The sequence below is a fragment of the Oryctolagus cuniculus genome, chromosome 5 (genome assembly GCF_964237555.1).
Source record: "Oryctolagus cuniculus chromosome 5, mOryCun1.1, whole genome shotgun sequence".
In the NCBI taxonomy this organism is placed as follows: Eukaryota; Metazoa; Chordata; class Mammalia; order Lagomorpha; family Leporidae; genus Oryctolagus; species Oryctolagus cuniculus.
Window position 1 is genome coordinate 152,846,300 of NC_091436.1, and position 27,586 is coordinate 152,873,885.

General features: G+C 45.2%; 1 protein-coding gene across 9 annotated transcripts in view; it reads left to right on the forward strand.

Annotated features, from left to right (window-relative positions):
- Positions 1 to 27,586, forward strand: part of CARMIL1 (capping protein regulator and myosin 1 linker 1) — a 317,796-nt gene that overhangs the window by 188,835 nt on the left and 101,375 nt on the right. For all 9 annotated transcript variants that reach the window (XM_051855017.2, XM_051855018.2, XM_051855021.2 and 6 more), the window contains 6 exons: positions 3,837 to 3,923; positions 12,185 to 12,288; positions 14,878 to 14,955; positions 15,091 to 15,167; positions 19,326 to 19,430; positions 22,083 to 22,152. In XM_051855017.2, the coding sequence (XP_051710977.2) occupies positions 3,837 to 3,923; positions 12,185 to 12,288; positions 14,878 to 14,955; positions 15,091 to 15,167; positions 19,326 to 19,430; positions 22,083 to 22,152 (521 nt within the window). The remainder of the gene's footprint in view (positions 1 to 3,836; positions 3,924 to 12,184; positions 12,289 to 14,877; positions 14,956 to 15,090; positions 15,168 to 19,325; positions 19,431 to 22,082; positions 22,153 to 27,586) is intronic.

Genomic DNA, 27,586 nt, shown 5'->3' on the forward strand with positions numbered 1-27,586 from the left:
TCTTAAAAGGAGGAAGGAAAATGCTTTTAACAACCTGCATGCAATAAATTTTAAGTCAGTGGTGAATTTTAGCAGTGAAAATGTTGATCTAATAGGTAACATGTTGAGAATGATTTGAAGATACAGGATATGACTTCAGGGCTTTTGCTTTTATTAATATTATCATAGCATATGCTTTGCTCAGTTAAAAGCATCCAATAGCTGGTCTCAAATGGGTAATGATACTGTCTATCAAAATTAGAAAGTGGACATCTGATACTCTGTGACATTCCGTATTGAACTTTTTGAAATCATTTTTCTCATTGAAGTATAATTGTACATTCCCAAGAGCACACACAGCCCGTTTGCATCCTAATGAAATTTGAGACAATGCACACGCCCAGGCAGCCACTACCGAGATCACCGAGTGGAACGTTGGCAGTGTCCCGCCAGCTTTCCATGGGGTTTTCCCAGTGATTAGTGCACCTGCCTCCTACCACCTGCAAAAGCTAACTGCTGTTCTGACTTCTGTTATGATAGATTAGCTTTGCCTTTTCCTGAATTTGATACATATCGAACTGTATAGTTTGTCCTGTTTTATCCAGTCTTGGCTAGCTTAACGACAGGGTTAAGTTCTGAGAAATAGGTCATTATGTGATTTTGTTGTGCAAACATCAGAGTGCGCTTACACTCTCCTAGATGGGATAGCCTGTACACACCCAGGCTATGTTGTGTGTGCTTCTAGCACCAGGCACAAAACAACCCAAGATATAATCAAGCACGAGAAAAAACGATGCCATTGAGATGCAGTAAGTATGAAGGCGTGTACTTTAAAACAGCGGTAAAGCAAATGTCCTAACAGTAAATAAACCAGCAACACAATGGCTGACTTTATTATCGAGCATCATGTGCTGTGTGTGATTGTGTGTGCTGTGCCTTTCCACAGACAGCAGCGCAGGAGTCGTGTGTGCCGCAGCATCACGTAAACACGTCAGTAATGCGTCACACCACGGTGTTTTGACAGCTGCGACAGGCCACAGGGAATTTTCAGCTTCATTATAACCTTAATGGAGCTGCCCTGGTGGACGTGATCCGTCGCTGACTGCACGCCACGTGTGCTGTTGAGATTTCTTCTTAGATTAGCTTTGCTCGGTCGTGATTTTCATAAGGGATATGTCCATGTCTTCTAACATGGCCATGCTGATTTTTTTGTACAGTATGTAGTTACGCATGCAGTGTCTGCAGGATCTCTGCTGATCTCCTGTTTTCATTTCTGACTTTGATAATTTGAGCCTTCTCTTTTTCTCTCTCCTCCTTCTTTGCCCTTTCTCATGTATTCATTTTTTAACTAGTATTCCTAGGATTTATTAATTCTGTTAGTCTTTTTGAAGAATCAATTTTGTTAAATTTACTTATTTTTTATGTCTGCCTTCCTTGTAATTGATTTCTGCCTTATTTATTGTGGATGTTGGGTAGGGGGTAATTTGCTGTTGTTTTTCACAATCTTAATTTGCATAATTAAATAACTATTTTGCTTTTATTATTATTTTATTATTATTAATATATTGATATATACTTAGAACTGATTTTTCTCTAAACCTAGCTTTAATTATATATCAAAAATGTTAATATTATACTTTTATAATGAAAATATTTTTAAAAATTTCAGTGTGAGCTTTTCTTGGACTCATCTATTATTTAGAAATATTGCTTATGAGATAATTGGGGATTTTAAGATTATCTTTATAATTCCTTTCTTATTTTCATAGTAGTAGTGAAAGAAATACTGATAGGGAATATTCTCTGTGATTTCAGATACTTGAGGACTATCCTGTTGTTTGTTGCGATGTGCTTTATGTCTGAACAGTCATTTTTGGTGAGTGCTGTCTGCACTCTGAAGAAATGCCTTCCGTAGTCACGGAGCACGGTGCTTGGAATACCTCAGCTAGACCATTTTTCATTATGCTCTTGATACTCTCTATATCTTTAGCTGATATTCTGCCTATTTGCTTTAATGGGCTACTGACAAAAGTGTGTTTTTAAAAATCCTTTTTTTTTGTATGTGAGGCTGTACAACCATGTGTCACTTAACAACAGGGACTCAGCCCAAGAAATGCATTGTTAGCTGATTTCCTCATTGTGCACACATCGTAGAGTGCAGTTCCAGCAGCCTGCGTGTGACTGCCCGGACTCACCTGTGCTGTATGGAATATACTGTTGTCAGTGACCGAAACATCTTTACACGATGCATGACTGGATATGTGTACGCGTGTTTATGTAATAATGCATATATTTTCCTTTGGCTACTGTCAGACTTCATATATGTTCAGGTTGCATTAATCAGAGCATACAGTTAGAGAATAGCTGTATCTTCTTCATTAATAAAATGTCCCATTTATCTTCAGTAATGCTTATTTAAGCCTAACTTGTTCTGTTACAGCTATCCCAGATTTTAGTGTTTATAGCAGACATCTTTTTCCGTACTTTTAAATTTATTTCTTCTGAATACATATATTTGTAGAAGTCTCTTGAAAACTTGTGATACTTTTATTTGGATGAGCCATCTTTGACTTTTGAATATTTAGTACATTTTGCGTGTTACATAGTTGTGCATTTTCTGTATTTCTTTGTTCCTCTTTCTCCTCTTAGATTAATCAGGTTTCAAACGTGACTTTGTCTTTCATCTTCTGTCCTTAACCTGGTCGTTCTCCACTCACAGGGGTGCATCAGCCAGGTTTCAGGCCTGCGTCGTCTTGGCGGTTTCCAATGTGGATAAGCATACTCAGTCCCTAGACTCAGGTCGCTTCGTCCAGTGCTTTCCAGACTTTGCAGGTGGAACCCTCTGGGGAGAAAGGCAGAGGCTCCCCACAGCACCCACCGTTGTTGGGGAAATGCTCACCCCTAACTGGAGTCAAGCTGTGTAGCCTTAATGGTGTAACCGTGATGCTTGTGTGTACATTCTCCCAAGAGTTAGGAACAACCTGGGGTGAAACCACAGGGCAGCAGCCAGCACCCTGGCTCCCTACTGCTGCCTGGAGTTCAAGAGTTCCTCTGGGGGAACACCAGGTCCTGTTGTGTAAGGATCCTCTCTAAGAACTTGGCCTTGGGAGGCAAAAGCTCGCCCACAGCAGGAGGTGGCTGGGAGCCTGGGAGAAGGGCATAGTTTGTGTGTTACTTACTTCTTCCCGGAAAATACTCGCCTTCACTGCCGTCCTTGGGTGATCGAGTTGGTATCTCCAGTCTCCCACTCTGTCTGTTAAGTTTAGAGGAGATATCATTCTAAAGACTGAATTCTCGGTGATTTATTCTGCTTTCCAAAATCTGCCTTCAGGAAGCTAAAACCTGCTCTGATGCTCTGAGGCTGTTAGCTGTAAGCCAATCAAGTATTAGAATCTGTCTGCTGAAGCTATCACTTGCATAGTTAATATTACGCCCTTCCTAGACAGTCGTTAAATAGCAGGCATCTGTTCATTCGGAAGGGAGATCAACTCATTAAGACAGGGGTTAAAAAAAAAAGGGGGAAGGGACAATTATATCACACTTTCCAAGAGGATTTGCATTTTAAATAGGACTTTGAGAAGAGGGTAGCACTTAGCCTGAAGAAAAATAGCAGTAATAGGAAAGTTGCAGACACTGTTATGCTTAATTAAACAGTCTTTCCCTTCTGCTCTAAAGATAAGCTTGGAAGAAAAGGAGGCATGATGCTAAATAATTAGAAAATAAGCACGGACGTTACAAAGAAAAGCAACGATCCCTTCAATTAGAACCAAATTTAAGTTGATTTTCATGCAGTGTGAGACCGATTCAATGCTGGAACTTGGAAGTTCTAATAATAATGTCTTTTTTTCTTTTCTCAGGTGTGTCCTCTTTAAGTATTCAATTTGCCAAACTCCCCAAGGGATTAAAGCATTTAAATTTATCTAAGACCTCATTATCACCTAAAGGTACAGTATATCTTATTTACTTAACTTGTGCTGGTAATGTTTCGCTGCACCTGCTGCTGTGACGAGTTAGAATTGTTATTCAGTTATGTACTTGGATTTAAAAACAGATGTATTGTGGTATGCTGGCAGTTGTGTGATAAAGACATTATGGAATCCAAATCTAATGGTCTAAACTTCAGTGCTTGCGGAGTAGAGAATAGTTTTGAAATACAGATGTAATATTTAATTTTCTAGACTTTGAGTCTGGGATCCCCCATCTGACTGCCTCCAGCATCGGGCCTCACCTTCCTAGAGGCACCTGGTTGGGTTTCTCTTGGTTCCTTCTTGGAAAAACCGATTGGCTTCCCCACAGTCTACAGAAAAGGGTTGGACCCGACTGCTGGGTCGCCACTGAAGCTTCGCCCTTCTCTTCTCTGTCTCTGGAAGTTGCCCTGTCTTCTCAGGTCTAGTCTCCCGGCTCTGCGGCCCACCTCTCATTTTCTGGTTTCTCATGCAATCCTGTCAGTGCTGTTACTAGCACCTCCACAGTAACATTAGAAATTATCCTGCAGATGTCACGTCTCCATGAATCTGCATTCTCTCCTCCAGATGCCTGGGAAGTGTGTCTTTGCTTCCCAACTGTTCTTGAAGAGCGCGTCAGTTTATTTTATAAATCTTCATCTGTGATCATCTCTAGTGAGACGTGCTCCCTGAGTTGCAGGAGAATCGATTGCTCTCCTTTTTCCCCTACTGTGTAGAAACTGTAGGGCATGTGTGTGACACGATTGGATGAATACTGTCTTTCCTGCTGGAGTGAGCTCTGTGAGGTCTGTGTCGCTCTTGTACCTTTATCTGCGGTACCCGGCACGGTTGCCTGGACCACTGGATTTTCAGGGGACATTTATGAAGTGGAACAACTCGCTGCTGCTTGAATCGGTCACTGTCTCATCGCGATTCAGAGTGTCAGGTCTCAAGTCCGATTGCCCACAGTGCAGTGCTGACCTTTCTGCTGAGTTTTTATAGAGCTCTTTGCTCCCCACTCGCCACATCTGTAGGACGGACAGAACATCTGGTAGGTTAAGTGAGCTCATGCACATCCAGTGCAATCTCTGGCACAGAGGGTTTATGACGAGCAGCGGCTGTCACCATCACCATCGTCAGCACCGTCACCGCCAGCCCCATGATCATCATCGCCACCGCTGCCAGCACCAGCATCGTCACATCGTCAACATACGACTGCTGTTGTCGCCGTCTCGTGTTGTCCTGTAGTCTCCTGTGCTGTTAGCATAGCCTGGGTCAGCCCGCGTGCGCCCACCCCCAAATCCCATCCTGTACGATTCAGCTCCTCTCTCACTTTCTCCGTGAAGTCTTCTCGGACAATCTCCTCAGTCCTGTCTTTTCTATAGGTGTTTGTCAGTTCCTCTATTCTAGTGTGTTTCTCATTGAGCTTTGATTATGTCCTTGCCTTGGAGCTTCTGGACGGTAAGGATGTGGCCTCACCGATTGCGTGTCTGGGCACCTGGTACACTTCAGGCTAACATTCACTAAGCCTCAGGTCAGAGGGTAAGGCAGAGTGTTCCCTTAATGATTTTATTTGCTTCCAATCACACGTTAGTCTGAACGTACGGTTATACTGAGAGCCATTTGGAATTAAGATTAGTTCCATGTGTCTCATGGCTTTACGTACACACATGCTTAACGCTGAAGCATAACTTACCAAAGGGTAGTATTTTCCTAGGAGTTAGTATTCTCTGTGCGTGAAACCATCTACAGATCTTAAAGCTGGCATTGGCCTTGTCATTGTTCCTGCTCTTCCCCAGTAGGGGTGGGCATTTGGCACTGTGTTTAAGGCACGGCTTGGAACTGCCACTTCTTCCATCAGAGTGCCTGGCTTTCCGTCCTGGCCCTGATTTCCTGCTAATGTGCTCCCCGGGCAGCGGCAGGTGATGGTTCAAGTAGTTGGGCCCCTGCCACCCATGTGGGAGATCCAGATGGCGCTCTGGGCTCCCAACTTTGGCCTGGCCCAGCCCCAGCTGTTGAGAGCATTTAGGAAGTGGATCAGTAGATGGAAGACCTCTGTATGTCTGTCTTTCTCTTTCTGCCTTTCAAATTTATAAAAATGTTTTTCTGATAAGAATCATTGTATTATATGATAAATATTTAGAAGGTACAATAAAGTGTAAATAAGAAAAAAATCACTTTTAATATGAGCACCAAACCATCACAAGGTTGTCACCATTGACACTGATGCTTATCTTTTCCTGCTGTTTTCTGTCTATAAACACGCACACACACACACACACACACACGTGCATATATGTGATACATGTGCTTACTGTTTCAGAATTTTTCCCTATATGTCTTATTTATGCCAGTAAACACATGATCACTTTGGATGGCTCTGTGATATTCCTAGATGTGAAATTATGCTCCATAAGTTAAATCTGTTATTATAGGTTAATATAGTTTCTAAATTTCCAGCAATACAAACAATATTAACATTAATTTGTTAGCTAATTATTTGTCATTTGCTTAATTTCTTTTTTGCGTGTTAAATTTCAGACAGTAAAATTGCTAGATCAAAGAGGATGTGTGTTTTTTTTTATTGAAGATTTACTTATTTATTTGAAAGGCACAGTTACAAGGTGAGAGAAGCAGTGAGAGAGAGATATTCCATCTACTGCTTCACTTCCCAATTGGCTGCAAAGACCCTGGCTGGGCCAGGCCAAAACCAGGAGCCAGAATTCCATTTGGGCCTCCCGCATGGGTGTAAGGGCCCAAGCACTTGGGCCATCTTCCACTGTTTTCTCAGGGTGCGATAGTAGAGAGCTGGATTAGAAGTGGAGCTGCTGGGACTCAAACTGGCACCTACATGGGATGCTGGCATCTTAGCTGGTGGCTTAACCAGCTGTACCACAGTGCCAGACCCAAAGGATGTATATATTTTTTAAAGCTTCTTCTTCTTTTTTTTTTTTAAAGATTTACTTATTTATTTGAAAGTCAGAGTTACACAGAGAGAGGAGAGGCATAGAGAGATAGAGGTCTTCCGTTTGCTGGTTCACTCCCCAATTGGCCGCAATGGCTGGAGCTGTGACAATCCGAAGCCAGGAGCCAGGAGCTTCTTCCAGGTCTCCCACGCAGGTGCAGGGGCTCAATGAGTTGGACCATTTTCACCGCTTTCCCAGGCCATAGCAGAGAGCAGGATCTGAAGGGGAGCAGCTGGGTCTTGAACCAGCGTGCATGTGGGATGCTGGCGCTTAAGACCAGGGCTTTAACCCACTGTGCCACAGTGCCGGCCCTCCCCCCCCCCTTTTTTTTTTTTTAAAGATTTATTTATTTTACTTGAAAGTCACAGTTACACAGAGAGAGGAGAGGCAGAGAGAGAGAGGAGAGAAGAGAGGAGAGAGAGAGAGAGAGGTCTTCCATCCACTGGCTCACTCCCCAGATGGCCACAACGGCTCGAGCTGTGCTGATCTGAAGCCAGGAGCCAGGAGCTTCTTCTGGGTCTCCCACGCGGATGCAGGGGCCCAAGGACTTGGGCCATCCTCTACTGCTTTCCCAGGCCACAGTAGAGAGCTGAATCAGAAGCGGGGCAGCTGGGTCTCGAACTGGTGCCCATATGGGATGCTGGCACCGCAGGCAGTGGCTTTACCCACTGTGCCACAGAACCGGCCCCTTTAAAGCTTCTTTTAATATTTGTTGCCAAGTTGCCCTCCAGGCATTTTGTACGCATTTCTTTGCAGCCTCATCACCATTGGATTTTATTTTCCATTTTCATTCTTTTTGTTAAAGATTTATTTATTTAGTTTGGGGACTGATGCTGTGGCTAAGCCTCCGCCTGCAGCACTAGCATCCCGTATGGGCTCCAGTTTGAGTCCCGGCTGCTGCTCTTTCGATCCAGCTCTCTGCCATGGCCTGGGAAAGCAATGGAAGATGGCCATTTGGGGAGTGAACTCGTGGATGGATGATCTTTCTGTCTCTCCCTCTTTCTGTCTGTAACTCTACCTCTCAAATAAATAAACAAAAATCTTAAAAAAAAGTTTGTTTAGTTACTTGCATGGCAGAGTGACAAAAAGGGAGAGACAGATCTTCCATCCACTGATTTACTTCCCAAATGGCCCCAACAGCTGGGGCTAGGACAGGCCGAATCCAGGAGCCAAGAATTCCATCCTGGTCTCCCACAGGCACATTAGCAGGGAGCTGGATCAGAAGCAGAGCAGCAGGGACTTGAGTTGGTGCTCCAGTAGGGATACAGACATCACAGGCGGCAGCTTACCCCGCCACAACACAGTACTGACCCCTGTCTCTTTTCCTTCTCAGTCAAGCATCTGTGTAAGTTAAGTGTTTCTGATGTTTTGTTTTCAGTTTCCCCAGTTATTGCTTAGATCCCTCTTGTCTTTAGCTGTCTGTGTTTATTTTGTGGAAATTGCTAGTTCCCATCCCTTGTTAGTTTTCTGTTTGCAGTTAATCCTTCTTTTCTCAATTTTTATGACATCTCTACATATTTAAAGTATTCATCATTTGTCATGTGCTTCCTAGTTCTGGGTTAACTTTTAGAAGACTTTTTTTAAAAAAACTTGCTGATTTATTGGAGTTTATCCATTCATTTCTGGAGAACTCATAGCACTTCTGGGGGCAGGCTGTGGTTCTGAGGTGCCCCAGGGCCACCTCTCACTGAGGTCTTGCCCCTCCTGATGTGGGAAGAATGGGGAGGCTCCCTCAGCATCCATCCCATAATGCAGCCCCACATTTCCTGAAGGCTCCCCCCATTTGTCTCTGCAGTGAGGTGTGTGTACACTCACTGCTACCGCTTTGTAACAGATGATATGCAGAGTCCGAGGTTGGCCTTCCCAAGACCAGTCATTTCCTAAAGGCTCATACAGAGGATCTCAGTGGTTTTCAGAACAGCTCCCTTTAAGTCATTGTTTTCAGCTTCTGTTGAATTTGATTAGCATTTATATTTTAGTTCTTGAAAATATTTCTATCCATAGCTTTGTAATTTAAGACAGAGGAAAAAAAGTCTCCCCACAACATCCCCACTGCTTCCGAACGCCCTTTCTCTGGCTCCGACGTTCTCTAACTGATAGTTTTCTGGGTTTCCAGCGAACGTCCTGCTGGTTGGCAGATGATGTCAAGGCAGGACCATCTGGTGCCACCTTTCTGCAGCTGCAGACGCTTCAGTAATCAGTGTGAAGTGTGGCCACAACCTCAGGACAGCCGGAAGTGACAGTGGCATGAGATCTGTGTTCTGTTTGCGCTCTGAGAGTCTTATTTTAGCAACTAGATCTTAGGGAAAAATACGAATGGGCATAGGAGGAGGAGGAAGAAGGGTGGGAGTGCGGCGTGGGTACAGTGGGAAGAATCACTGTGTTCCTAAAGTTGTATTTATGAAATGCATGAAGTTTGTGTACCTTAAACAAAAAGATTGTGGGAACAACAACAAAAAACGTCTCTTTCTGTCTGTTTCTGTAACTCTTTCAAAATAAATCAATCTCTCTCTCTCTCTCTCTTTTTTTTAAGTCTTATTTTCTCCTAGTGCTATGTGATTATAATTTCCTGTATTTATGGGCCGGTTCACACAGGCCTCCTGAGGACATGGGCTGAGGCTGTGGGGAAGAGAACCGTCATTTTGCGTCAGGAGCGTGCAGCTGGACTGATAATGGGATCCTCTCTAGAATTTATTCAGATGGTTGGCCCATTGCCCAGTGCCCACACTTGTCCAGGGATGTTTTGCTGGCAGGATAATTTGGCCTTCTAATTTTGGAATTTATTTATGAAGTTTTGTTATTCCTTGCTAAGGATGGGGTTTTGTAAATAATTTTCTTGATGAGAGCCTCGTATTCTCTCTGTGCTTTGGACTTGCTTATCCCATTATAAAAAGATTACTCCTGATAACAGGACAAACTAAAGGCAGCTGGTTACTTACACAGTCCCAGGGGATAACCTCCACGAAGTCACCTTTTCTAAAGGTCGTTGCAGGTTCCTCTTGCCCAGAGCGAGGCATCACGTCTCCTCGTCTTCCTCACCTCAGTAATGGCAGCTGCCTCCCTGGATAAGGTTGCAGATGTCCCCCCGTGTCAGTGGGAGAATGGTGACAGGCCATTCCCCTGCGGACACAAAAATCTGCAGGTGCTCAAGTCCCTTATGTGAAATGGTGTAGTCTTTGCATAGACAAATCCTCTGTATACTTTAAAAACTTTAAAAATGTATTTATTTGAGAGAGAGACAGAGAGATAAACAGAAAGAGCTCCCAACCACTGGTTTATTCCCCAAATATCTGCAAAAGGCCAGAAGTGAGAACCTGGGAACTCAGTCCAGGTCTCTCTTGTGGGGAGCAAGAATCCAACCACTTGAGTCATCCCTGCTGCCTCCCCATGTTAGTGGGAGCTACATGCCCATCCCCTTCTGTGTATGTTAAATACTGTTTAGGATACCTGTTACAGTGCAAATGCTATGTCAACAGTTGTTATGTGTGTTGTTTAGGAAATAGTGACAAGAAATAAAGTCTGTATGTGTTTAGTAGAGATGGAGTTTTTTGGGGGTATTTTTTATTGTGGTTGGCTGAATCTACAGATGTGGACTCCACATCTGTATTCACCTACCTGTGTCTGCCGCTGGACTGGCCGTAGCAGGTGAAAGGTGGGATCTCTGGTCTCAGAACTCCTGCCCAGGATACGGTAGGTAGGCTTTCAACAAAGTGTTTTAGAAATGAAAATATATTTTTTGTGTAAATTGACTTCTCTTCCTGAAGTCTAATTGATTTTTTTCCCTGATGGCTTTTGTACTTTTTGAGGGCAAATGGTAAGGTTCTTATATCTTCTAAACTCTAGCATTTCATAAGCTCTTAGTAAATGTTGAGTTGACATCCAAGAAGTTTTTCCTTGTACGCAACTAAACTGTTCTGCATTCAAAGCTGCTGTCTCCTCTCTCTTCATAGCCACATGTGCTGCCCTCACCCTATAGACCTGGCCCACGGCCTTTGTCAGGCACCTAGTAGAATGGGAAGCTGGCATGTGGTGCAGGGACCCCCACTGTGCATCCCAAACCTGTACCTGGGAGGTGCGCTGATGCAGGCTGCACCTGTGGCCCTCAGCCCATTTTCTCCCCCTTGCTCTCCCGGGAGCCAGTTGCCACTACCAGACCCGGCTCTTTTTGTAGAATCACCTTGGTGCTGCATTCCCATGAAGGCTGCCCAGGCATGCCCAGAATCCCCTTCTTGAAGGTGGTGGAGACGGGTGGAGATTTTCAAAAAGAATATTACTAGGAAAGGAGGAAAAAGAAATTGCTGATAAAAGTCTGCCCGCCTTGGAAGTAGGCATATTTCTACCATATGATATGGAACTGTGGATAGTAGTAGACACATGAAGAGCTTTGCTGTACCCCACTCCCTGTGTGCCTGGGGATCCTCACCAGTGTGGCTGGGGGTATATCCTGCCGCCGTGAGAGAGAGGGCTTTTCCAGCCCCTTTTGGTCATGACAGCTCAGAGACCTGGAGTCTGTGAAGACAGGTGGCCAGATACAAACCCTCCCTCTGCAAGGCCTGTGTCAATCACCATGATCCACCTATAGTCAAACCTCGCTCTCCCCACCCCCAGCCATCTCGCGCTTAGTTTTCTGTGGTGCTTGCTACTTGTCGGTGTCAGGGGCCCAAGTGCTTGTGCCATCTTCCTTTGCTTTCCCAGGGTGCTGCATTTTTCTGGAGAACAGGATTTTTCCAGGGAGCTGGGTTGGAAGTGGAGCAGCAGGGACTTGAACTGGTGCCCCTATGGGATGCTGGTGTCGCCTGCTCCACAACGCTGTTTTTCTTTCTTGTCTTGTGTATACATCATCGCCCTCTTTGGTGAAATCCATTTCAGTCCACCCTTTTCATGGAGGGTGATACGTGTCAATAGAGCCCTCTATTCTTCCGTTAGCTTCTCAGGGTATGAAATAGTGTGAGTTAGCTGAGTTTGCGCAGAGAACATTCACGTAGTGTGCACTAAGGCGTCACCGGGCTGGATTAAGAGGACAGAGATTGCTAATGAGAGTGTTGGTGCCACTCTGAGAGTTCAGAGCAAAGCCCTTGCTGTCCCTGCACCCGTCAGAGGCGTGGAGCAAAGCGGCGTGGACTCCATTGCTCTGTGAGATGCATTGTGTCTGGGACCGATCGCCAGAGCAGACCACGCCTGGGCTTAACGCCGGCCTTGGGATTTCCTGGGGCAGCTGGGCCGTGCACCAACAGTCCAACATCCTTCGGTGTCCTGGCGCGCGAACTGAGCGGGGTCTCCTTGCTGTTGTTGCAGGGGTGAACAGCCTTTGCCAGTCACTCAGTGCCAACCCCTCGACGGCCTCCAGCCTCAGCCACCTCGACCTCTCAGGGAACGTCCTGCGCGGAGACGACCTCTCGGTATGTTTTCCTGCCCTCATTTTCAGTCCTCCCCGAAGCTTCTTGCATCAGCCTGAAATAGTTTGCTAAACCCAGCTTTATAGCTTATGTCCCTGCCTTCAGTGCTCTTTATAATGACACCTTAAATCTTGTCGGTATAAGCTTATGATGCATTTTAGTGGAAACTCTTAGAGCTTTTTTGTTGTTGTTGTTTTAAGATTTATTCATTTGAAGGAGTTACAGAGAGAGAGAGAAATCTTCCATTCGCTGGTTTATTCACAAACGGCCAGAGCTGCGCCGATCTGAAACCAAGAGCCAGGAGTGTCTTCTAGGCCTCGCTCGTGGGTGCAGGGGCCCAAGCACCTGGGCCATCTTCCGCTGCTTTCCCAGGTGCATTAGCAGGAAGCTGGATTGGAAGTGGAGCAGCGGGGACTTGAACCGGCGCCCATATGGGCTGTTGGTGATGCGGACCAGGGATTTAACCCACTGCGCCTCAGCATCCCCTCCAGAGTGTTTTTTTTTTTTTCTCTCATTGAATTAGGCTGAAGTTCAGATCTTCTTGGAAACACTTTTCTTTTTTTGTGCAGAAACTTTTTTCTTCATGTTGAAACATTACCTCATTACAGTTGCCTGATAAGAAAGGCTGGTAACATAAATCAAACTACTTTAGCATTAAATAATATTGTGGGGAACTCTAGTAGCTTTTCATAGTTTGCAATTTAAAGGGGTTATTGGAATAAGCCCCATTTGTGGTCTAGCCTGTGGGGGGGTATAGGATTAACCTGGGATAACTCAGCACAGTTTGACTGTGAAGGCAAAATGTTCCTGCTCATTTCTAAGAAGGTTTCCCAAATGCAGCTGAATCAGTCATCCGCATTTTGGCAGACCTGATTGTCAGGGTGGGTAGGTGTGGCTGCATTACTATGTGTAGAGAAAGGTCCCCTCCACTCACCCTGGTGGAGTTTAGAAGAAATCCTACCTACCTGACACAGCCACAACCACCACGATTCATTTGCATTCCACGCTGTATAGGAATGACAAATGCTGTGGAAGTCTGTCTCATGTTTTCCTTCACAGGAAGGCTGGGAATACAAATTCAGGCCTTTTGTAGTGTTTTATTGTTCCCTCCTTCACTGTTGAAATCATTTAGGTGATCCTTGTTTCCCACCGCATCATTGACTTTTTCTGATGCATTTTCCAATTTCAGTTGTCAGCTTTATCCATCTGCCCCCTCCGTGATGCAGCAGGGCGTTCAGTGTGAAACCAGCAGCGCCATACAGTGGCCCGGGAGAGGCATAGAGGGGAAGATGGAAAGAAACTAAGGCTTCAGTGAGGCTCGGCTGCCAGAGGCGCTTTAATAGTGCCCTAGGACTATAGAATAGCTCTAGACTTCTTTGCCTGGCCAGGATTGTCTGGACAGGGGCGTGACAAGAGCTGGGTGGGAGGGGCTTCTTTCTGGCCCTGGGCAGGCTGACGCTCTTGAGCAGGTGCAGGGGCTGTGGTCACCACTGTGGGTGATCAGAGCTCCCCCAGCTGGAGGCTGAGAGCAACACTGGGCCCAAGGAGTGCCAGGCAGAGGGAGAGGTGAGGAGCCTCATGTCTGAGAGCAGTGATTTTCTGAATCAGATTTTTTTTTTTTTTGGATAATACAATGCATCCTGTGTATCTGTTTGCAGGTATTTTTTTTTTTTTTTTGCTCTTGTGAATTCCATGGTATGGTTATTTATTTATTTATTTATTTAGCTTTTTTGGAAGTACCATGCAGCCAAAATCGTATACTCACTGTTGGCCCAGGACGGACGCACTGCCAGCATGCACTTGTTTGCGTTTGCTGTGTCTGGTGACATCCGGTGAGGTGGAGGAGCAGCAGGTGCTTGGACTCTCATTGGTGGACTCTGACACTTGCTTCTCCCCCAGGGCAATCAGAGAACAGGAGGGAGCTGTTTGATTGCCCATGTGCCTGGAGAGGGGTGTGGGAAAGTTTAGGCGTTGTGGACTCTGAAACCTGAAGTGCTTTGGCCACGTGTGAGGTTTATTTTAATTTTTTTCCTTTAAACAGTAGTAAGTGTGCTGTCTGACCATTTCTTGTTAGATTTTTGGAAGTAAACTAAGGATAGAGAAACCATTTTGTTGGACAAAGAAGAGGGTATAAGCCTGAGACCATCCTATGGTTCAAATTCAAATTAGTGGTTTCTTGAGCATTTTTGAAAGTGATTAGCATTTGGATAGGGTGACTTCGATTCAGGTGGTATTTCAATCTCAGGAGTCAGAATTAATTAGCACTCTTCAAAAGTTGTTTAATGAAGATTGAGCTGATCAGGAAAACGAAGTCAAGTGTGACAGAAAGGGAGTTTGGTCCACAAGATTCCATTTGTCCTTTTTTTTAAACTCAGACATAATTTTGTTTTAAAATTCTTAGGAACTTTGCTCACAGGGGAGGTGATGGGATCACAGAAAACTATGGAATGACAGAAAACTATGAATTCTCTTGGGAGGAGAAGAGACTGATCCTGGGGAATTTGGGCAACTTCCTTTCCAAACATGAACTTGCATTGTATGTGTGTGTGTTTTTCCAGAGTTTAATATTTATGTTTTGTCTTTTACTTCAAGCACATGTATAATTTTTTGGCTCAGCCAAATGCCATCACTCATCTGGACTTATCCAATACGGAATGTTCTCTGGACATGGTAAATCATCCCCCCCTCCCCCCCAACCCCAGGGATCTCAGAGAAGTGTGTGGGGCACAGAGCCTTTCTCGCTAATAGAATAGCCTCCTGGACTTACAAGTGTTTGAAAATAAGAGAGCCTTATTTCTTCTTCAGGTCTGTGGAGCTCTTCTCCGTGGATGCCTTCAATATTTAGCTGTCCTCAATCTCTCCAGAGCCGTCTTCTCTCACCGGTATGGACGTATTTCTACTGGCTGTGTCGTGTGGGCGTGTCCGAGAGAAAGCTCTAGTGATGGTGAAAACAGGGGAAAAGGGTGAAAATTGTACATGCAAGAAGATGGCCTTAAACCTTTATCTATCACTGTTAGGCCTTGAAAATCCAAGTTTTTGTTATTTATTCCTTTTTTAAAGATTGACTTATTTATTTGAAAGAGTCAGAGAGAGAGAGGGACACAGAGAGAGACATCTTCCATGCACTGGTTCACTCCCCTAAGTGGTTGCAATGACTGGGACTGGACCATGTTGAAGCCAGAGTTTCATCCGAGTCTCCCACATGGGCGGCAGGGGCTCATGCACATCTTCTGCTGCTTTCCCAGGCAATTAACAGGAAGCTGGATTAGAAGTGGAGCAGGTGAGACTCGAACTGGTGCCCATATGGGATGCCAGTGTTGCAGGTGGCTACTTAACCACCGTGCCACAACTCTGGCCCCATCTGTTTATATTTTAACCACAGCTTAATGTTCTTACCAATACCTCCAAGCCACCTATGTGGACTATATGATGATGATACAATATTTCTCATGTGTGGATGGGTCCTTTCTCTTAATAAAGTAAAACCCTTTTAAAAACTTCTGTAGGTATTTCTTAATGATGCACTTGGAAATAAATATGAATTACTTCTGGGAGCAAGGAGAAGAGTTAACCCAAAGCTCATGTGTTTTAATTATTAAGAAAACTGAGGGCCAATTTACATATCTTATTTCCACCTGCTGACATAACTGTTTACAAAGCAAGGCAGTAGATTAGACACAGCAAGGATTTATGAAGAGTGGCAACTTAAAATAGAAAATAACAGAAGAATTTTGAAAAGTGCATGAGTTACGTAGCTATAGGATCCTGATGCCTTCTCATATAATACGACCATTCAACACTTAGCATTCATTCTTCTGACCACAAGTTGTATACACTATTTTAGACATTATGTTCCCAATAATAACATGGACTATTGCCCAGTTTTAGAAATATCACCATTTTTAGTAGGTAACTTTTTAAAAGCTTCATATATTCAAGAAAATAACCCTCACTTATTCATAAGATTCAGTTTCTTAGCATGCTTTATTTCAGAATCGTGCCTGACAGATAAATAACATATTTTAAAGTACTCCTGATCAGTTACCTTGAGGATGCGAATCTTCACAGTAGCAGAAATATGCCACCGACACCCTGATAGCGTAGGGTTGAGGTGTGTAAAGTCTAGGTGGTGTGATGGTGGGAGAAGTGAGTGTTTTCCAAGATGTTGTGTTTTGAGGGCTACTCCAAGGTATGGATGGAATCCATCCGCTCTGCTCCTGTGGCTGAAGGCAGCTCTTGAAGCAGGCTGTGGCGCAGCTGTAACTGACGGAGACCGAGTCCCCGGATGACAGCGTGGCCCATGAGGAGTTTTATGTGATCGGCGCTCTGAGTTCATGGGACTGTGGATGCTGTGATAATTGATCTGCAGGGGAGCTGTTTAGCTTGAAGGGCAGAATCCTACTAACAAAGTGTCTTGTCTTCCAGACGAAAGGCTGTGATTGAACTCTTTACCACCAAGTCCCTTCCTAGATACAGTCCTAGAAAGCCTTTAGTAATTATGTGGAGATGACTAATTGACACCAAGGTGTGCATTGTTAGCCAAGCTCTTTTTTTTTTTTTTCTTTTTGACAGGCAGAGTGGACAGTGAGAGAGACAGAGAGCAAGGTCTTCCTTTTGCTGTTGGTTTACCCTCCAATGGCCGCCACAGCTGGCGCGCTGCGGCCAGTGTACCACGCTGATCCGAAGGCAGGAGCCAGGTGCTTTTCCTGGTCTCCCATGGGGTGCAGGGCCCAAGCACTTGGGCCATCCTCCACTGAACTCCTGGGCCACAGCAGAGAGCTGGCCTGGAAGAGGGGAAACCGGGACAGAATCCGGGTGCCCGACCGGGACTAGAACCCGGTGTGCCAGCGCCGCAAGGCGGAGGATTAGCCTAGTGAGCCACAGCGCTGGCCCCCAAGCTCTTCTTACTTTTTTGTTCACTGATAACCTCTTCACTGTCAGTCAGCGTAGGTGAGGTTGTTACCTGGTCCCCTCCACTCCCACCCACGCACTTGGCTTTCAGTAGCTGGTTTTGTGCCACATCTCTAGGGGGCTGGCTGCATCACCTCCGCTCTGAGAAGGAGCAGAAGAGGAAGAGATGGCGGCAGTGCATGCCTCCCAAGTCACTGCATTGAGACACTGAGATTGTCATGGCCAAGCTGGCCATGCGCCAGGTGACAGAGCTTCATCCTCCCTTGGAAAGGGGCAGTGGATGTTGGGAAACATTGCAACCGTCAACCCCAAGACAAAACAGCAGGAGGAGAAGATTCAAAGAATAATTCGGCAGCATTTGCTCATCAAAAAAGGGCTAGGAGTATACATGTTTATATCGTTACAGGGTCTGGAGCCAGAGTTGTTTGAAATATTTCATATCATATTCCACCAGGATTCTTTCCTCTTTTTTTTTTTTTTTTTGTCTTTTTAGCTAGACATTCTGGTTGCTTAGAATGTTCTTTCCAAATAGCCTGCAATTATCTTGTTTTAAAACTTCTTTTAAAAAAGCTGTCACCTATGAGCAGGTTGTCCCAGACTTCTGTCCATGAATATCGTGTAGGATGCTCCTAGGAGGCTGTGACTCCCCACAGAGCGTGAGTCACTGGCAAACAAGGCTGAGCGCTGTGTGCGGGGCGACTGGGTGCAGCCGTCCACCAGCTGGCTCAGGGAGAGAGGGCAGCGAAGTGTCAGATTCCCAGGTGGACTCTGCAGTGTGGTGTTGACTGTACTTTATTATTGAGCTGTCTGGTCCACTTCCTTCTGACTCTAACAAGTGGTACATTTGGAAGTTGTGGCTAGTTCATTTGTCGTGTTACATCTCCTAATATTTGGCCTGCCGTGACCAGTTTCGCAGTTATGGATGTAAAAACCGAATGGGCTGTTTGTCGTGTGGCTTCACGCCATTCCGCTCAGCAGAAACGATGCTGCAAACACCTCGATGAGTAAGGTTGGGGAGGATGAGGTCGGGAGGTCTAATGGTGGGAGTTAGTTTGCAGCTGCTGCATCTGAACCTGTCGCCAGAGGCAGAGAGCCCCCCTTCACGTTGGCTGCCACCCCAGGCCAGAGCTCTTTAAGGTGCTGGAAAATGGACATCATCAGTGGCCTAAGTTTTTGAGGTCCAAACATGGAATTTCCTAAAGATTGAGGGGCTAAGTGTAATGAGTTTGTTAAAGAATGAGAATACAGTGTGGACTCATGGCATGTCTTAACTTACCTTTTTTTTTTTTTTTTTTGACAGGCAGAATTAGACAGTGAGAGAGAGACAGAGAGAAAGGTCTTCCTTCAGTTGGTTCACCCCCTAAATGGCTGCTACGGCTGGCGCGCTGCGCCGATCCAACACCAGGAGCCAGGTGCTTCCTCCTGGTCTCCCATGGGGTCCAGGGCCCAAGCACTTGGGTCATCCTCCACTGCCTTCCCTGGCCTCAGCAGAGAGCTGGCCTGGAAGAGGAGCAACTGGGACAGAACCGGCGCCCAACCGGGACTAGAACCCGGGGTGCCGGCGCCACAGGTAGAGGATTAGCCTAGTGAGCCATGGTGCCGGCCCCTTTTTTTTTTTTTTTTTAAGATTTACTTATTTGTTTACATGAGAGGCAGAGTTACAGACAGGGAGAGACAGGGAGAAAGGTCTTCCATTCGCTAGTTCACTCCCCAAATGGTTGCAACGGCTGGAGCTGAACTGATCTGAAGCCATGAACCAGGAGCTTCTTCTAGGTCTGCCATGTTGGGTGCAGGGACTCAAGCACTTGGGCCATCTTCCACTGATTTCCCAGACACATTAGCAGGGAGCTGGATCAGAAGGGGAGCAGCCAGGCATGAGTCAGCACCATACGGGATGCTGGCGTCGCAGGCGGAGGCTTAACCTGTTACACCACAGCGCCGACCCCTGTCGTAACCTATCTGACCTCATCCCTCTACCTGTACTGGATCAGCTTTCAGACATTTCTGACTTTCTTTGCCCTTTAACTTACATTGGAAATACAGCTGATTCGTGGATTACTGCACAGCATCTGAAGAACCAGTAAGTCTGACGGACATGTAACTGCACCTGTGGCCCTTGTCTTTTTCAGGAAAGGAAAAGAAGTGCCCCCCTCATTCAAGCAGTTTTTCAGTAGCTCTCTGGCTTTGGTGCAGATCAACCTCTCTGGCACCAAATTGTCTCCTGAGCCCTTAAAGTGAGTGATGAATTTATTTTCTCCAGAGCTTTGAAAGTTTAATTTGTTATTACGGTTGCGCTTGAGGGGAGGGGAAAGACGGATGATCGAGGCCACAGAGGCCAAGGAGCATTCCCTTCCCCTCTGCGGCACGGTTTTTAAAAGGATATTGTCTGCTGTTATTGCATCTGCTATGGGAAGGGTTCCCCTTGGCTTGTGACCTTGGCAGTAGCCACTTACCTGCTGAAGTTGTGATTCAGGTACTATTGCCTTTATGTTAACCTCTGTTCAGTCCATTGTAGGCGTGTATGTGGATGTGTGGATGTGCAGTCTAAGGATTTTTACTGACAGTCATAGTGGAGCTATGGTGTATGTGCAGCAGAATCAGTCTGTAGATGCTGTGGTTTCTGAATTACCCAATCAGGACAGGGTATCTGTCTGACTTTTATTTGGCAGGCAACTTTTTTTTTTTTTTATAAAGATTTATTTGTTTATATGAAAGACTGAGTTACAGAGAAAGAGAGAGAGAGAGAGGTCGTCCTTCTGCTGGTTTACTCCCCAGATGGCTACAGTGGCTTGAGTTGAACTGATCTGAAGCCAGGGGCCAGGAGCTTTTCCTGGGTCTCCCTTGTGGGTACAGGGGCCCAAGCACTTGGGCCATCTTCCACTGCTTTCCCAGGCCATAGCGGAGAGCTAGATCAGAAGAGGAGCAGCCAGGACTTGAACCAGTGCCCTTATAGGACGCCAACATTACAGCTGGAGACTTTAACCTTCTATGCCACAGCGCTGGCCCCAGATGGCAGCCAACTTATGTGATAGTGTAGTATCCCTAGCATAGGTGGAGTGATGAAGTTAAAGTTTCTAGTTAAATTGAGGTTTGAGAATAATCACTATTAAATAAACACTATTGTCAGAAAGAATCAAAAGTTGTTTTCAAATTGTTATGGTTCTGAACATTGACAGATACATGCTCTGACATATACACAAATTTCTCCTTTCCTTAGCTAATGTGTACATCAGCATTTTTTCCTTGGTAATTCATGTGGAATGCCAAAATCAACATCTGTTATAATTTTTACCAGAAAATTAATCTTCATATAATTTATATAATTTGTAAATTGCCTTTTTTCTCTTTTTTTCCTTTTTTTTTTTTTTTTTGAGAAGTGTGAGATTCTTATAGTACTGCACAGTTAAAGCAATGGATACCTTTAAGAAAAGTAGATCCAGCTAAATAAAGTCTGATGTTACAGTGGGCTTTTTGTTTTTTAATGTTGAATTGATATATGTGAAGTCTGTAAATGTAACAGCCATAAATAACAAATGCTTCATGATTTGGCTGTTTATATAAATATTAAAAAGGCTGTCAGAATCAGTATCCTCAATGGGGGTGGAGTTTCCTTTATAATCACAAATTATAATTTATAATTTAATATCCATCGGTGAGTATTCAATGAGCATTTACAGTGTGTGAGATACTTTGGAGGCGCTGCACAGAGAGTGAAGCCCACCACCACCTTATCCTTACAGTGTGTGGGCCTAGTTTTGGTGGTAGCTTTACTAATGGTCCATAGTATTATAATCTTTTAATGTATTGAGCCCTGTGTAACACAGCATAACTCTGCATTGGTTAACATAATTGCTAATATTCACTAGTGCTCACCATAGCAACACTGGGTCTTTATTATACACACAAACTTGTCAACATTGTGCTTTAAATACCCTTTGTAAATTTTTTTTAAAAAGATTATTTTACTTATTTGAAAGACAGAGTCACAGAGAGTGGTAGAGACAGAGAGAGAGGTCTTCCATCCACTGGTTCACTCCCTAGATGGCTGCAAGGGCCAGAGCTGGGCCAATCCAAAGCCAGGAGCCAGGAGCTTCTTTGGGTCTCCCACGCGTGTGCAGGGGCCCAAGGACCTGGGCCATTTTCTACTGCTTTCGCATGTGTGCATATATGAGTCTTTTGTTTGAATCCTACTTGGTGGTGTTGGACTCTATAGAATTGATTTGTAAAAATAGAGTTTTCCTTAGATTTGATGTCCAGGTGATGAGTCCAGTCTCTTTAATGTAGCTATGGAGCTGGACAGCAGGATTCTGCACCCTTATTCAAGACCCGTGCCTTCTCTTGTCCAGCACTGGGTGCCTTGTCCCACGTCCCTAGGTCCTTTAATAAACCCTTGAGTAAGCCCATCTAGGTAAAATTGACATCCTGACATGCCATGCAGCCTGATTTCCCCACCGCCATATTCCTTCGGGAAAACCAGCTTCACTTTGCTACTGTAATAACAATTGCTAATAACATTCTAAACATTAGCAAAGCTCTTCTGACGCAGACACAGGTGGGAATTTATCTGGGATGAACAGTTTAGTTTCAGTACGCAATTAGGTGTGCCATTGGTTTCTTTGCATAGGAGCAGGGATCCTGCCAGGTTTTATATTTATGATGGACTTGCTGCCCGTCAGATGCAAGAATACCATAAACGCCATTATGCCAGTACTGTTAGTGGGTGGCAGAAGCTCAGTTGGCATTTTAAAGAGTGAGAGACTGCTTGGTGCTTGACCTGTCATTTAGAAAAGCGCTCCTCTTTTGAGGGCTCTCTTCGGTGTGTTTGCACATTTTTTTTGGTGCACCGTGCAAAATTTGTCTCTAACGTGCGCATTTCTTCCCCTCAGAGCTCTGTTGTTGGGCCTGGCTTGTAATCACAGCCTGAAAGGGGTTTCTCTGGATCTCAGCAATTGCGAGGTAAGAATCCCTTTATGCTCGGGAGTAGATAATAGCCTCCAAATTGCTTTGCCTTTCTCTTGGGGGAAAAAAATGTGATACTGTTAATCCACAGTGTAGAAATGAAGCAGAAAAACATCCATTATGCAAGTTTCAGATGTTCTGTGTTTCGTGTTTTATCTGCAGACAGCCTGAGAACACCGTTCAGGAAGCATTCAAGTGTGTTTTTAATGAATTCCGGCCCCCGCCCTTAGTGTACGTTGCCCAAGTGTCTTCTGATGAGGTCTTGAGATAGCAACCTGTAAAGTGGTTTTATCATCGTGAAAGTGAACTTACAGCTTTCGCTGCTGGGGACAGATGTGTATCTCCTAACTTGGCTTTGGAGAGTGCAAAAGAGAATGACTGTGTTGTTGTTAATTTTAATTTTTAATATCTTGATTTAAAACAAGCTACCTCTTGAAATTTCAGCAATTCTAAACACCCCTATCTATCAAGGAGCCCACAGTCAGGTATTGAGACTAAAACCACCTACCTTTTAACAGGTACCCACACCTTCACTGCCTTGAAACTTTTAGATTTTATGGAAATTAGTAAGAAAATACCGAGGTGCAGGGCACTGAGTTGTCTTCAGAATCCCACTAGGCACACAGTGTCAAGCCCATCTCTGGTCAGGAGTGGCAGTAGAAGTGGGTGTCTCCTCCTCCCCGCTCTGGGCTCGCATGCCCTCTTTTCTCGCCTCCAGAAACTCTCCTACTGAATCCTTCCTCCCCAGGGCCTCCTCTCCTGAGGACGCCGTGAAGCCCAGTCTCTTGTGTAATTGCACGTGCATCGGACACAGGCTGTGCAATCCTGGGAGGATTAATTGAATATCAGAATCCCAATGTCTGTACTTGCAAAATGGAGATCGCATTAGCACCTCCCCCCGGGGAGTTGTCATGGGGCTTAAAGGAGCTCTTGTTTGAACAGTGCTCCTTGGCGTATTGGGGTACATGAATGAAGGTGTGTGCTTTTGTTGATCTCCTGCCTGCCCGCTGACTTTCTGCTCTGACTGCCTCCACCTTCATGCTCCTGTCCTTTGCTGATTGTCCAGCACTAAGTGACAGTGACAAGTGTCAGTCAGCATGTGTCTCATGTGGTGATTACCCTGGCTCCTGTGTGTTCTCCCAGCCAGACGCAGTTTTCTGGAGGCGAGATTTGTGTCGTACTTTGTGTTTGTTTCCTTGCCTCCCGACGGAGTAGTGGCACCAGCCAACATTAAACTCTGAAGAAGATGGACACCCTCTCGAGTTCTAGAAACTGACACTGTAGCTCATGAGTCGTTAGAGTTCTTCATTAGGTCTGAGCTGCAATAAACACCAGTTTTGTGCTTCCCTAGTCTTGTCCTGAAAAAAGCAAAGCCAAACCTTGAAAAACACTGTAAAGTAGAAGCCAAATCTAGTAATTCAAATTGATTATTCATTTACCAGCACTTTCTAAAGGACACATGCCATTACATTTTATTTTAATTGGAAGAAGGTTTAGATAAAGGGGGATGGGAAGGTTATTTTATCAAAGAGAGCAAGTTGGTATAAACTGGTCTGCTGTGTCAGATCGAACCACTGGATGAGAAATGAAACCCTATGTGGCTTCACTGTCCTGGTTAAAACTCTTTACTGCTGCTGGGCTAACACGGTTCATTTAATTCTCTTCTAAACCTGGAATGGGCATCAGGGGTCATGTGGTTTCCATACCTGTGGATGAACAAACTGAGGTGCAGAGAACCTGAAATAATCCACTTGTGGCACAGCCATGATGAAAATGCGCTGACCCTGATTCTCTGTTGTTCGTAATAATCTGGGCAGCGGTCATTATTAGGATGTTAAGCATGTTTAGACATTTTCTTCTCAAATAAGTTGATAGGGCCCTGTGCCCTGAGAACGCTGCCTCATGTTGCATAGCTCTTTTGTGATCTACTGGAGATAACTTTCAAAGGCAGTTTAATAGGTGAACCCTATAAAAATCGCCTTTTTTTAATGAGAAGATGGCAACTCTGGCAATTTCATAAGATTCAACCCGCTTGCCGGTAGACCTTTCCTTAGGGATTTTTTTTTTTTTAACTAAGGAAGAAATCCAGATCAAATGATGAATCTCTGATAGGAGCACTGGCCAAATTCCAACTGTAGAGTTCGATTTATTGATTATATGGTATATTGATCCTGCAGAGATAGGGAAGCCTTCAGGTTATCTCAGTCCCATCGTCTCCCAGAGTTTTATAGCTTGAATCACAGTTCTGTGGACCACATCTTCTTTAGTTTTTTTTAAAGATTATTTATTTGAAAGAGTTAGAGACAGAGACAGAGATTTTCCATCTGCTGGCTTACTCCCCAGAGGGATACAATGGCCAGGGCTGGGCAAGGCCAAAACAAGGAGCCAGACACTTCATCTGGGTCTCCCACATGGGTAGCAGGGGCCCAAGCACTTGGGTTGTCTTCTGCTGTTTTCCCCAGACTACTAGCAGAGAGCTGGATCGGAAGTGGAGCAGCCAGGATGCGAACTGGCTCCTATATGGGCTACAGGTGTCGTAGGCAGTGGCTTTACCCACTACACCACAACACTGACCCCAACGGCATTCACAAAATCACACATTATAATGGTGCTCTTGAAAATTGGCGAAGCGCAAAATTATTTCTCTAAACTACATTGTAGTGTTTTGGCACATTTTGTTCTTGGGCTCGATGTCCGAGTTTAGCTAGGTTTCAAACTGCTGCTCTTTGTGATACAGTAAACCTCTCCTGAAATGCGCTGGGATTAGGATAGCATCCTTGCCGGAGCATCACCTCCCTGAGTATTCGTGCTTAATCCTCCACCACCTCTGTGCAGTGCCGCACAGTTCATGCAGCGCTTTTCCAAAGAGGCTTCTGATAACCTGGAAGTTTCCAATCTCGCCTCTGTGTGTTTCCTTTCTGCCCATTCTCTAACTGGTCACACTGTCAGCGTTTACCCATCAAAATCATGACGCATCCAGCACTTCACTGTCCCCAGAGACCAGATAAATTGACTCTTGAAATTCCCAGAGTGATGGGGAATGGAAGTTCTCCCTGACACCGTGATTGTCTGGGGAGGAAGCAGGCTGATGGGTCTGTGAACTGCCTTGTGTCCCAGCGTGGGGACGTGGGGCTGGAGACTCTGCAGGACCCTAGCAACGGACATTTCAGGAGGTCCAAGTTTTGTGTTCTTCAGAAGTGTGTTTTATTTTTTTTTATTTTTAAAATTTATTTGACAGAGTTACAAACAGTGAGAGAGACAGAGAGAAAGGTCTTCCTTCAGTTGGTTCACCCCCCAAATGGCAGCTATGGCCGGCACTGCAGCGATCTGAAGCCAGGAGCCAGGTGCTTCCTCCTGGTCTCCCATGGGGTGCAGGGCCCAAGCACTTGGGCCATCCTCCACTGCACTCCCGGGCCACAGCAGAGAGCTGGACTGGAAGAGGGGCAACCGGGACTAGAACTGGTACCTATATGGGATGACGGTGCTGCAGGCAGAGGATTAACCAAGTGAGCCACGGCACCGGCCCCTAGAAGTGTGTTTTTTTTCATATTTGCTTTATTTATCTGAAAGTCAGAGTTGCAGAGAAAAGGAGAGCTAGAGGGAGAGAGCTTCCGTGTGCTGGTTCACTCCCCAGATGGCCGCAGTGGCTGCAGTGGCCGGGGCGGGCAGACCTGGGCACTCAGAGTCTCGGGCCTCCTCTGGGAGCTTTCTGTGCAGCAGTCTATCCATGCTGCTGGGTGTCTTTTTATGTTTATAAGTGGGAAACTTACTTTGCTATGAAATTCCTCCCATGCAGAATTTTTGATTCAGATTTGCTTTTTCTTTTGGAATGGAAAAATCCAGCGACTGATTTTAAATCCGGTTTGTTACAAGGACCATCAAAGGAAAACGTCCGTCTTCTAGATGGTGGCTGAGTTTTTTGGGAGGGCAGAGGAGAGGAATGTTAGAGTGGTAATTAAAGGGTCTGGATAGTAAGTGTAGAATAACTGTCCTGAAGCAGATTGCGTCACCTTGGGCTAGATCTTTTACTGTTCATTGCTGTCTCTCCTGGCTAGTCTGTTCTCAGGGTATTTGCATGTTCTCCTGGAGAGGAACGAGAGAGGAGAGTTCTCCTTGCTATTTTTAAAAAGCACCATGTGGTTATTTATGAAGTAGGGAGTGCTGATCTACATTATAGATATCATCACTATTTGGAGAGTTAAAATTTTGTTCGATTTGCTTCTCGATCTGTGAGGCTAAGGCAATAAATACATACAGAAATTAACCTCACATGTGTAGCACCTGCTCTGTTTACAGAAGCAAAAAACAATCGAATGTTTCTGAAAGTATTTCACGTTAATTAGGTTATCACCTCCTTTGATTTTTCCAGTCCCCAAAAGCAATAACTATTTTGCGTAAGAAAATAGTGGCTGTTGGAGACTGGAGAGTGCCTTGGCCAAGGGCAGGCACCTGGGAATCCAGGCCCCATCGGACGCTCAGCCAGTTCCATTGCTTTCAACTGATGGGCCTCTGTGTGTCTCGTGTTAAGTGGGCACACCGACAGTTTCTGGAAATAACACTGATACAGCACCACAATGCTGCCTGACATGTGGGAGCTGTTGTCTGGCAGGAAGAGAATTCGTACGGGAAATCCTTATTTTGCACGTCAGCATTTATAGCTTAGCTCAGTACTGCCTCTCTACAACTTTTTATTCAGAAGCTTTACTTCGTCTTTACCAAGATGTTTTTTAGAATCGCCTGTAGAGCTGCTTTGTGTCTCTCCAGAACAGTGTAGTTAACTTCCAGTCACCCCTTTCTTGGACACAAAACAGTCTGACCCTGCAGGACCAGATCTGTCTCTGTGGCCTGTGGCTGATCCTGATTCACACACCAAAGCTAAAGACTTAGCGTCAGTGCAGATATTCAATAAAATGTGTGTGCTGTGACTTCGAGGTTGGTTCCAAAGTAAGAGTTTGAAAACCATTTGAGGCCGGCACCGCGGCTCACTAGGCTAATCCTCTGCCTTGCGGCGCCAGCACACCGGGTTCTAGTCCCGGTCGGGGCGCCGGATTCTGTCCCGGTTGCCCCTCTTCCAGGCCAGCTCTCTGCTATGGCCAGGGAGTGCAGTGGAGGATGGCTCAAGTACTTGGGCCCTACACCCCATGGGAGACCAGGATAAGTACCTGGCTCCTGCCATTGGATCAGTGCGGTGCGCCGGCCGCAGCGCGCCAGCCGAGGCAGCCATTGGAGGGTGAACCAACAGCAAAGGAAGACCTTTCTCGCTGTCTCTCTCTCACTGTCCACTCTGCCTGTAAAAAAAAAAAAAAACCATTTGAGGTGGTGCTAGTGACATTGGTGTTAGTCTGCATTCTTCTCACACACCTCTCTGCTGAAGAGGGCAGTGGATGTAGGATTTTGGTTGTTTGAAAAAATTGTCTTTCTTCATAGCCAC